The 13152-nt window shown below is 40.0% G+C and overlaps 1 protein-coding gene across 1 annotated transcript in view; it reads right to left on the bottom strand.

Annotated features, from left to right (window-relative positions):
• Window positions 1–13152, bottom strand: part of zfpm2a (zinc finger protein, FOG family member 2a) — a 125629-nt gene that overhangs the window by 35163 nt on the left and 77314 nt on the right. The window contains exon 5 of the mRNA XM_072460103.1: window positions 9514–9625. Within this exon, the coding sequence (XP_072316204.1) occupies window positions 9514–9625 (112 nt within the window). The remainder of the gene's footprint in view (window positions 1–9513; window positions 9626–13152) is intronic.

Here is a 13152-nt window from a genome sequence, read left to right on the forward strand (position 1 = left end):
ATAAAGTACATATAATCACATTAACTTGCAGTGATTAATGTAATAAAATGTGATCTTTTTTCCCTACATCTGTATTGAATGTGTTCACAGTCAGGGACATGCTCCAAATGTTAAGAAGCGGTCCTCAAAATCCACTTAACCAGTTCAAAGACATCAGTAAGAGCCACAAAGATAACTCATAAAACATGCTCATAGAGGGCACATATGGAGAAACTATATTTGTACTTGAAGAGATTAGAACTTATACAAATCTATGACCTCAATAGAGAATATACGCATCTTGTATTAGAATTCACACGTATATTTAAAAGTAATCAGTCAATGACTATTTACAGAGACAAGCATATTGGAGATAGTATTTAGCAAATGTGATAATAATGAAACCAAGAAATGCTTTTTGTAGAGAAATTATGTCTGAGAACTAAAGATTTCTACAAAGCATTTGCACTGCACGGATTATTACAAGAATGCAATCTATACGTGGAATTCAATCAATGTAATGTAGTAGTATTTTCAAGCATTAAACTGTACATTTGTCCTCTCTGAAACTTGTGTATGTGTGGACTTGAGAGCTTGACTTATGTGTGCTTCTGCTCACATTTCTCTGCGATGGCCTCATTCCAGATCTGCACTCAGCCTCTCAGCGTGATCAATACCAAACATTTTTCATCATTGATTATGCAATTATGGAGAAGTTAAGTCAGTGACAGGCCCTTCATGTCGATGTGTTAAGCAGACAGAGGGAGAGGAGGGAGGAGGATAAACACACACACATACACACACACACACACACACTTTCCCCATAAAAGCCTAGTGCTTAAAGTGCCCTGGCTCGGTGCAGTCCAGGTACTCCACTCAGACGATTATAATGCCACGCTGGTGCAGTACATCACTCCTATTAGCCACACCGGAGCACAATGGTATCATAATTAACAGTCACAGCAGGATTGAGCGCTGCCCTGACATGGAAAAGTGGGCCTGCTTAAGCTCTACAAGCCATTTAAATATGCAGCCCAAAACCTGCTGCTATAATGACAGCCCACTAGCATTATCCACAGCACTGTATGATACTACAATGGCAGTGCAGGAAGTATGAACACTGCACAGCTAAGCACAGGTTCACCAACTGTTTTGAACATTGCTTTATGCTAAATCGATTCTAAACCTAGTATCAAAAGGTGTCAAAACTGGGAGAAAAAAAAAATCTCTAGATCGTCTATACACAAAGTACTATATGACCACATGATAATATTAAATTCCATTACATTCTATTGTATGAACGTCACTGTGGTATTAAAATAGGTAGAACCATTGAGTGTCAAACCTGTTGAGTTTGAAATGATGTATTGTGACAGCACTTGACTAAAACCCAGAGCTATCCAAAGTGCTTAACACACAAATGAGCATAAGACAATGTCAAATAACAGGACAATAAACGCACAAAGAGAAAATGTGCGTTTTTAAAGGGGACTTAAAATCAGAAAGTGACTCAATTTGCCTACGGTGCAGCGGGAGCTCTGGAGCTTTTTCTAGGGTTTTGGGCCAGCAACAGAAACAGAACTGCACCAGAAGCAGTAACTAATACAAACCAGTAAAAAGGAAACACAAAACAAGAAGTAAATTAGGTTGTAAATACATCTAAATCAAGCCCTACAAAAGAAACGGATGCATCAATATTAGGACCAGTCTGAGAGAAGTCCTTGAGAATCCCTGAACTAAATGCTTTCAAAGAACAAAATCCACCATCATCACTGCCTATCAACTCTTTGTACATAACCTCCTTGTGTTGCATTTTGTCTCGGGCTTAGTCGGCGCAGAATACAGATGGATCTCTGTGTCAGGAATCATTATGTGCATTTTCCCTATTTTTGCTGTTTTCAGACTGTGGTGTCTGCCGCGCTTACCCAACGTCTCGCACAGGGAAATGGGAGAACAATGCACATAAAAGAAGAGTGTTGGAGGGAAGCGTCAGGGGATGAATGGAGCAACGTGGAGTTATAGCGTACGGCTGTGTTTCTGTACATGTCCATATGCCTCGCAGTGAGACGCAAAGAAAGAGCAGACAGAGACGCCCTTTTGAATCGCTTGTAAATAATGCATGTTGTGTTTTTGGGGCCTGCGTGTTGCACAAATGCTCCTAAATGCATGTGTGGGATGCTTAAGTCCACTCAGTTGGCAGATCTTTGTGGTTCTTAACTCGCTACGGTCCCTCTCTCGCTCCCTCTTCTTCCTCGTTTCTTTCTTCTCTGCAAAACCCCCTTTACAAATTCTCCTCAGTAAGCTAATGTGCGAGCTTTACTTACAAGACGCGGTTATAAGAAGCCTGCCAAATGTCTAAACCAGTAACATCTCCTCTTTCCCCCCTCTCACTCGCGGCCTGACCGTACTTATCATGTGGTTCAGTGCAATCAATTATTGTTGCAGTGCAATCATTAATAATTTCCTAATGAAAATGATTCTGTTGATCTCCGTTGTCTTTTAATTAAACATAATTAGTCGTCGGCTCGGAGCTGTGGCGGGGGACTCCTTTAGGGTACAATTTTGTTTTAATACACTGATAATGAAATTTTTACATTGTGTGTCGTGTTTAGTTATTATTCAGTCACACTATTTCACTATGTTCCCAGATAAGAGATAATAAGCCGTGCACCTACTGTCGCCGCAGTCATTTTGAAAGAGCAGGGTTGAAATGAACAATTAAACTGTGAACTGCCAGACTCCTCTCTTCCTGTTTAGAGCTGTGTGTGGCCTGAGACAGGAGCTGTACACAGACGCTAAACGCAAGTAAGGAAGTATCTAAATATTTTACTCAAGTTGTTTGTTGGATCGTTTTATAAAACTATATTATGAAAGATGAACATGATCCGGCATCAATTTTAGCAGCTTTCCGGATCAGAATTACTTATTCCCAAACGCAAATTATTTTCAATACAGACATGCAGCCTACCAGCAGAAGAGAAAAAGCAATCAAAAATAAAATGCTAAAATTAAATCAGTAACGAAGAATTGTGAAAAAAGTGAACTTAAAAATAAAACACCCTCACAACATATTTATAGCAGATTTGACAGCAGCGTGGCACTAACAGTCCATTACTGAACGAGCTCTTGAAGCTGAACATTGTGGAGGGAGAAGCAATATCAGTAGTAATGGTGATAACACTAAAATACTACAGTGTAATGTAAAACACTTGTACACAGTATTTTGCATGTGGTGGATGTTGTAGTACTAGACTGCGTGTAATAGTAGTAGTGTTACTGGCAGTACTAGAAAAAGTAAATAGGAGTAATAATCCTGATATAACCACAATGCAGCGTAAGTGCACTGTTCCTTCGGCCTACATGTGTCCAGACAGGTCTGGTTCATGTTATGCCTCAAAGCTCTGAATCTGTGGACCAATGGACAATGGCATAAAGAGAGGATCTGATTTAAGGGACTTAGAGAATATGAAATAATACAAAGAGTTGGTTAATTCTCCACTATGCGGGCTTATGTAAAACGGCCTAGTTACATTGGTCAATTTGGGCTCGAACAAAGGGCTAAGTTGCTCCAGAGACTTATTGGACATGCTGTATCTGGATGTGGTCCGGCTTAAGCCGCTTACAGTAGAAAAGTTTAGGTGACCTCTGAATAAAGCTACATATAATGGTCTTAGTCGGGGAGTATAGTTCCTGATATCAGGTGACAATGGCCCAGAACATTGTAGGATCAAGCCAAAATGGAATGGGGTCAACTTTAGCACAAAAAACTTGTTTAAAAGGTTGGTATGACAATTTAAATAAACATCTTAAATAAATCAATATGGTAAAAATACTAATTTAATTTACACATTTGAACATCCAATCAATATTTGCACAAAATAAATCAACTGAAAACCAGTATTTTTTCTAATGGTATGACTTGCGTCGTGTTCGGCTGATTTTCCCTAAAATGGCTGACAACCAATTCAAACTGAAGCTGTTTCTGAACCCTTAGGAGTGTAAACAAATACGATGCTGAGACTCAGTAGCATTGACTTCTGATGCCTGATTTACTTTAATCATAAAGAGCTAAGCAAACAATTATAAGCAAGTTAAGAAAAATCCCTTTTTCAGGTAAATATAAATAGGAGTAAAGCTGCTGTTGGAGGAATTGAATGACAGGAAGTAGATTGAGCATTTGTTGGGTTTTGACAATTCCCCTTTCAGAGCTGAAGCTACCATCACCATAATTAGATTTTGTAATTTGTAATAGTTAAGTAAAAAAAGAAAAGAAAGTCCTCGCATAATTAATTTAAAAGGCCTTTTATTTGAGAGTATATGGATCCCGATTCCTCCCATAATGGTCGATTTGACTGAAAATAAGTGGGTTATAGCTTTCTTTTTAAATGTTACCTGCTCAGGAAGTGGAATATTGTGTTTTCTTTTATCAGATGGTGGACAAAAGGAAATAAATGAAGAAAAAGTCAAACGACCGCTGGAATTACAAGAGGACAAACACGGTTAAATACCATCTCCACTGATTTCCTAAAACATCCTCAAAATGCTTTTCCTATCATCAATTAGACAGAGGAGCAGATTGTTCCGAAACCCTCCCATCAGCTTGTCTGTTGACGCTTGTATTGAATTGAGGTGACACCATGACACACATCCCTCTCTTCTCCCACTCCTCCGTCCTTATCCAAGCTGCATTGTTTATCAATCTGTTGTTTGTGTGCTCCCTGTCTGTCACTGCCTCTCTCTGTCTCAGCACGCTCGCCTGTGCATTACCGGAACATATAATTATTCCGCACACTACTCTTCCTATAACTTGAGCGCTTCAAAGAGACTGTCTGTCGGAGAGTGTGCAGGCAGGCAGGCAGGCAGCAGCAGTGCATTGTGGGAGTTCCAGGTGGATTTCTCGATAATGAGTTAGTGCAGAGCTGAAGTGGAGACTTTTAGTAATGGCTGGATGCTGTGAGTTTAATGTAAAACAAACAGGGCCCTGCTGACAGGCTGGGACACACAGATACTGCCCTCTCCACTCGCACTGCAGGCTCCGGGTGCTCCCATTTCAACTATATTAATTAGGAGGCTACACTGATAATACGCAGGACAGGGATTTATGACCGTTATGACCAATATCATAAAAATATATATGTTATTGCGGCTGTTTGACAAATGTTAAGTTAATTTAAGTATATTTGTACAGAAAAAAGTCAAGAAAGGAGAGGTTCCAGCGAATAGTGCAGTGAAAGTTACAAGAAGTATTTCAAGTAGAAGTAATGATTATAACAAAAGTAACAATTATCCATAGGTTTGAGAGGGATGAAAACATAGCACCGTTGTCATAGCAATTCACATTTCAAAACTAAATTTTCTATCTTTTGAATGATCAAATGTCCTCAAAATGTTGTTTTAAAGCAGGAAGTTGAAAACCATGTATAGATCTAAATTCATTCACTATTTAGAGCTTCATGGATAAATAGAAAAACTGAATTCAAATTGTTTAGGAAATTATTTTGTTGAAGCAGCTCATTTGAACAAACAGCAAAAAAGTAATTTATTCATTCACACTAATTCAAATGTGCAAAATTGTTGTGCAACTCATGAAAGAATCTATTTATTATAGTAACTGCTATTACAATTTAACAAAATCTTGAACATCCGAACCAGATTGAGTGGGCTTTGACTTTTCCAGTGTTTTATTTTTCCCCCATATTAAGGTTGAAAAATTTTATTTACGGCAGTATTGTTAAACAAAGAGTACTTTGTCTGTAGATCTCTAAACGGATATATACAGCAAACCTATAAACAAATTGCACTTTAACTCACATTTGGAGGAATCAGCTCCTAAAATAGTCCCCAATCCAGTTAGTGATGTGTGCTGTGAGGTGAACTTGTCCCGGCGCTGAGGACCTGAGGCGTCCTGCGGGGCACTACACTCACACAGCTCTCTGCAGGTTACAAACCGAGCCCATGTTTAATACATAACACACAATACAAGTCTCCCAGGAGTCACTTTACTGCTCCCATCGTCACACACACACACACACACACACACACACACACACACACACACACACAACTGTACACTGTAAAAAAACACATCAAGTTTAGTCCTCTATACTTAAAGGTGCACTATATTTTGTTCGAACTTTTGTGGTCATTTCCTTCATCGTTCCACCTTATACTTATTATACTTAACTTAACTTATACTTAACTATTATACTTGGGCTCGCCTCCCACCAGATCTGACCTGTAACGTTGCCTGGTGCTGTCACCTTCTTGTCTCCATGGAGATAGATAAGTTTAACCCCATACAGTGGGGACAAGAAGGTTAAAAAGCTGCAGTGTAAATTTAACGGGGAAGACGGATTGACTCCACTATTGAAAGTACGAGAATAACAGTTCCAAGCCTGGATAATGGTAAAATGTATTCTAAATCAAAGTGCAATTTACTGGAAACTTGAAAGTAGATGCTAAGTCAATGACAAAGGAGAAAAGATAATAAATTAATAACAACTCTTTAACATTGAGTGTGTAGTGTGAAACCATTTGATTTATGAATGATTGAATTATATTATTTGACCTTTTTTCCCCTAATGAATGATCCTGTGAACGACATTGTTTAAGGCAAAGCTTAAGACCTGGCTTTTAGCACCATGTGAGTTGTGTGGTCGTTTTAGGCTTTTATAAGGGTTTTATATCATTTTTATGAGCACTAGTAGAGCAACTGCAATTTGTTTATAAAATGTGCGACATAAATAAAGTGGATTGCATTGGGTTGATTGTGTTTACACGATCATTATATGAGATGATGCTTGAATTCTTGCAAAAAACGAATAAGAAGTTCTAAAAAACAATTAGTAAAAGTGCAACTGTAAAAAAACTAGAGGTAACTTTAACTATAGCTAAACTTGGTACAATTGACTTCAAGACCATTCACAATTTGAGTTTTACAGTGCGCTAAGGCTGAGCTGTGCGAAAAGTGATGAAGAAATCAGAGGTAGAGACGCACTCAAACCAATCACCAGCCTGTACTTAGACATTCTCCCTCACACACACACCCGCACACACACACACACACACACACACACACAGAGACGCACACGTACACGCACACACACGCAGACAGACGCACACACACACACACACACACACACACTGGCAAACTTCCAAAGAGAAGTCCTCCTATCTGCGCACAAGCAGCCATAAAGGAAGCCGGGACCAGCGAAACGTGAGCCAAAACATATTCGCCCAGCATATGTGTATGGAGATATTCACTGTTTTCCATAAGTAACGCAGGGAGCAATGAACCAGCCCACAGATATAGCCAGCCCAGGCCTTTGCTTTACTGGGTGGCAGAAGGAAAAGTTAGTACAGAGCTACTTTTACTATGTTAACATGATAAACACGATTCCCCTCCAACGTTGCCTAAAAAAATTCAAATTGGAATTTGACAAAGATTTGATATTTTCACAGAAAGAGGATGGACATTCAATTTCAATGTCACCTCCAGAGGGTGCACACACAACCAGATAGGAATATTCAAAAGAAGCGGGAGAGGAGAGAGTGAAAGGGGGAAATGTAGTCACACTCCGGACAGGGACGCAAGGCTCCAAGTGTTCAAAACCATCAAAAGCTCGACTACTTTCTGAAGCAAAAAAAGTCAGCAAGAGGGAAAATGTGGAACAATTTTGGAGCCTTGCATTCACCTAACCGGGTTATCCAAAGAAATGAAGACCTGTGGAAAAAGCTGATGAATCCCACCGCTGGTTTCAAACGCTAAATGTTACATCAGAGGTTCATGTTAACACTTTTAAATCAACACTATATTCTTGTATTTTACCTACAACCCACTGACATTAAAAGTCGTGATGCAACGTGTCAGTATTTCAGAAAAGGAAAATCAATTGGTAATACTACGTTGAGTTGGTTTAGATTAGCAGACACAGTAACTGAAGTAGTATAAAAAATATGTTGTATTACAGTATTTTGCGAGTCCATCATAGTACATTTACCCCACATATTAATGTTAATATTAATTTGAAAGACTAGATTGCGTATGGATTAATAGCTGAGTTGCAAACACTTAGATCAGAACCATAATGAACGTTTCAACAATAGTAATCTGAACGAGAGGTTTACAAGCAGCATTTAGTGTCGACTTAGAGTTAAATGAATTCTTTGGATTCAGAGAGCTCTGTTACATTATCTTCTCCATCAGACGATTCTTGTGGAGGATTTGTACTAATAACAAACCGGCAGAACAACAGCCCAGCTCTCGAGTGGGGATGTGTGCAGAAGTTATTGTATTTAATCTAATAAGGCCATGGAGAACGGGCCGACGAAAGCCTGTGTCAGTGAAAGACAGTGGAGGTGATGGGGGCTTTGTGATGCTATCTGGATGATACATGTATGAAAGTAACGCAACCAAACCAGAAAAATCCTGTTATTGCTCTATTTTTGTTTCATATACTCACTCTTAGCGCCGAAAGATTAGATGATTCCAAAAGCGGAAGTGCGTAATCTGCTTTAACAGCTTATCAAAACTTTAATGATTTGGCGATAAAGAGCACAAAGTTAAGTAGCCGGTTAAGAGGATAACTCCCCAGTGCAGTGGAGTGATTAGTAGATGAGAATTGGGAGCGCGAAAATCCGGGTTTGCTTTTTTTTTCTTTCTTTTTTTTTTGTAAATCCCCTCTCCTGCCACTTATTCACTTTGAGGCAGAGGCAGCTCAGTTTCAACTTTGGGGTATTGTCATGGGGTAATCATTTCTGAAAAGTGGTAAATGCAGCAGCTTCTTTCCTTCAACCTTTAAAAATTAAAACACATCTCTGTTTGGGGTTTTGTTTGGGTGCGTTCTTTGTGGATAAGATGGCAAGAAAAAGTGGAGAACAAATAAAAAGCCGTTTCTTCTTGACAAAAGGGTTAATCTGTGTGCATTTTGTGTAGATTGAGTAGATACAATACTACTCATAAATAATTTGTTCATGGCCCCTTTGTAAATAGGAGAAAATAAAATGAAAACAATGAAAAGAACAATATTTTTATCCCACTCTTCACACAGTACGTCACACCCGGAGCCTGTAGTTGAGCTAAAACATATGAAGCAGCCTGGAGCAGCCTGCCCTCATGCTGCGTGCCCTATCTGCCTTGAGATAGGGATTCACTTAGGAGAAAAAAGGGGCATTAATTACCTTGTGAAATCTAAAGACCATTAACTTAGTGTGTCAAGTGATGTTTCTCAATTCCTAATCACACTTTTAGTGATATAAATTACAGAGTGGATGAGAACAACAGATTAGAGGAGAGGCTCTCTGTGTGCTAAGTGTGTGCGCATGTGTGACTTTGAGAAGAAAAAGTTAGAGAGAGGAGAAGAGGCGGATGGAGGGATGTCAGTGTCTTTGTGCTGGTGCATGACGTGGCATCCTGCGCCGCTCTCCGATAACGGGCAGTAGTGTGTGTGTGTGTGTGTGTGTGTGTGTGTGTGCGTGTATGTGTGTGTGTGTGCGTGTGTGTGTGTGTGTGTATATGTGTGTGAGAGTGCTTACCTTTGCTGTACACCACACAGTTGTTTTTGTTGTCTTCTGCTCCCTGCCAAGTCACATCCAGCAGCCACCTGGGGCCGGCGCTCAGCACCACCGGGACCGTGCTCTTGGTCTTCTGCAGCAGGACAGATAACACACACTAATCAGTGGCTTTTTTGGGTGATTAAAGCGGCATTAATATGACACAGTTATGCTCTGAATAGCCATAAACACAATTTTCAGAAACTGTAAATCCCACAATCCTTTTGAGAGGAATTGAGGACAAATTCCTCTGCGTCTCATTGTTAGTGAAGTGGTGACCAGTGCAGGAGCCTATGTGTAAGAACTACTTATCATGGAGAATTTAACCCTGAGATTACAATCTTCAGTGTCTGGGAATTGCAAAGGAAAAGGAGAAAGAACAAGGTAAAAGGGCTGTGACTTTGAGAGAGAAGGAAGTGGGCGCTCAGCAGTGAACTTTGGGTACATTGTGCCTTGCAATCGCCATGATCTTACTATTTCCTGAAACAAGCAGGGAAGAATTTAAAGAATCAGTATCCATTTCAAAGGGCGATTGAGGTTAGAGTTTTTATAATATGCCGGAAAATTATTCTGAATGTGTAAGGTCATTTTTCTTCTTGGTCAGAGGTCAAACGTGGACTTTTATTTCTTGCACAGAAAAAATCCAAGAGGGAGATAGAGTGCAACAACCCCCTCATTGGAGATTCACACGGCGCAGTGTCACCAGATTGGCTGGCTCTATTTATCCTTATGTGATTTTATTTTTTACACAATGTTGTTTGTTTTTAAAGGCCAGGATGCACTGCACTGGTGAAATGGTGTTGAGGGGGTGGTAGACACATCTCGGACTGTGACTCCAGTCGCCTATTACTCAAAGGCAGAATGTCAGTTTTTCAAGGCCAGTACTTTTGAACCCCTGGGCCTTCCTTCATTAGACTGCTACCAAAATAGTTTAGCTAAAGGAAAATGGGCTGGGGTGCAACTAGACTCTTCATTTCTTTTTCCATCTGAGGCACAAATGGACAGGACACTGTCCATCTGCCTAATATGCCAGAAAAAATACCAGCCCTCTCTGCGCCTTTCACTGCGCTCTCCCCCGCAAAAGGCAACAACCTTCAAGGATAAATGCAAATGTCACTTGAGCATGTTAGAGGTCTGAATTGGCACAGATATGCACAAGAGATGAGCACAGTGCACTGCCTGCCCCCTCCTCCTCTGCCTCCTCTGCCACCGCCATTTCTCACATGAGCTCTATCTTCTCAAAAGCTGCAGGACAAACTCATTTTTACTGCATTATTTCGAAACAGCAAATACATGTCTTAGAGGAGATAAGGATCTGGTGCGGATTTGTTGGCAAAATTAAGAACACAAATAAATATTCTAAATAAAGACAGACTGCTACATACGCCCTATATATACGGTACATTGGGGCACATTTCTCCCTGCCAAAGTGATCAAACACAGACAGTAAATTGTGTCTGTTGATATTCTTATTCCTTCTGCTGGCATCGCCTTATCCCACGCTGGCAGCAGATGAGAGAGAGAAGACCTCTGTAATTTAAGTCATCCTCCATTTCACATTTCAAATTAGCCTCACAATAAAGTCTTCTATCGGGCTAACCTGGAAATCTCACAGCCCTGTCAAAGGAGCAGCACAGACTGGCCGATTGTTGCCCGGACGACTATCTGAAATGGGAATCAGATTAACCCTTTCTTAGATCTCCAGACGGGAGCCATCTCTTATTCAGCGCTATAGAGGCCTCTCCGTTGTCCCTCTGAGCCACTGGGAATTCGCCATATTCCAGATGCTCCTAATGGGGCCAACAGGGACTAAACACTACATTAACTAGACACTTCTCCACTCTTACAAATCACTACTTATTTGTTTCACATGCTGTTGTGACATCATTTTAAAGTTATGACTAATATGCACTACTTGTGATTTTGCAGCCTATTCTTAGCCCCTCTAAGCCTTTTCTTTTCTATGTTAACTGTGCAATAGGAACAGCCCAGCACAATGTCAGAGCATAGATTTACATAATGCATCTATATTGACAATAGTGGTCTAAGTGCGTTGTAAGCATGCAGCATGTAGCAGCCATCACAAAGACAAAGACGCGCAGAGAAGCCAGTGCACGCGACACAGAGGGGGGATTAGGGCGAAGGCGCGGGCGCAGCGAGGGAGCGGCTGCTAAATGCAAATGAAAACATTTGTAGGAGCAGATCAGCTGGTCTAAGTGTCCGGGCCACAGGGAATGGAGACTGACAGGCACAAAATGATGGCTTTCCTGCAGCAAGAGGACAATGTGATCAACTGGGTTTACAAACTATAAGAGCTGTAGGAGCTGTTGTGAGGCCTTTTAAAGCATAAACAACAAATGTGAAATAGAACAGTCTACAGTCTTTGGTTATTTGAAGAGGAACGACTACGTTATAAAAAATAAACTTGTCTTGTCTACATGTAGCTAAAATAAAATTTCAGGTATTTGATTATGGTTTGTGCAAAGAGGTGGGCAACATATTTCAATTTAAATAATATTGTGAATGTTGTTATGGGGAATTGGCCGATCGAGTATGTCATGTATAGAAACAAAATATGCAACACAAAGAGCTCATTAAAAAGTTATGTTGCAAACTTTCAAATTATGTGATATTTCTGTTTTTTTGTGATTAATTCAACATCTTAACACATTTTTTGTTGGATCAACATAATATAATCTGAATATCGTTATCGGAGTACTACAAAATATCGAGATATTTATTTGTGTCAATATTGTCCACCCTTACATGCAACGCTTTATGTAAAGTAGAAATCTAAATATCTTAGCAGCCCTAACCATTCTTTAAAAATGTGTATCATTATATTTAAAGTTATGTACATACATTATAGAAGATATATCTTGAAAAAGAGTGCATATCTTTCTTATGTTCATATGGGGTATTTAGTATCAGTTACACAGTATTATCCCTGTCAGCCCCTGGCCCTGCTCCTGTGTAATGTGTTCTGCTTTATCCTCCCGTGCCTTCACTCCACTGGTGCAATACTAAACTACTATTTTCTCTCTCCCTCAGTTACATTGCTGTAGCGTGTAAGAGATACAGTGACCGAAACAGTGTAGTCAGCGAGGAAGTGATTACAAACTGATGCACCAAATTCCCCATAAAATGAAAATCAATATTTCCACAAGTTGCTGCAACATAAAAGATAACCTTCATTGATTTTTCTAGACTTAGACCTCTGTGATAAAATCTAATATAAATTTTCAGCCACACGGATTTGGATCAGAGCGGCGCAGGGGCTCAACGATAAGTGAGTGCACATCTCTCACACTTGGATTTTTTCCTCTGCTTTTTCCCTCTTCCAAGGCTGGGCTGTACTATTTATAATTGGCCCGGTGCGAGCAAAAGCTTCTATCAGGAATCTGTTCTAATTTTTATTACTGAGGAGCTAAAGCCTGTTCCAGATAATTTGGAAATTTCAGGGGAATTGTGATAGAGCTGATGGCACAGCCGGACCGACTCCAGAAAAGAGCTAACCTGTAATAGCCTCTGTGGCTGCGCTGATTAAATGTTGCCATAGATGAAAGACCTGCCATCACCGCAATAAATTAACCAATCACACAAATCCCAAGTCGCTACTAA

This window comes from Eucyclogobius newberryi, unplaced genomic scaffold, assembly GCF_026437365.1.
Source record: "Eucyclogobius newberryi isolate DKJ021-1_F unplaced genomic scaffold, fEucNew1.0.hap1 SCAF_3, whole genome shotgun sequence".
Lineage (NCBI taxonomy): Eukaryota > Metazoa > Chordata > Actinopteri > Gobiiformes > Gobiidae > Eucyclogobius > Eucyclogobius newberryi.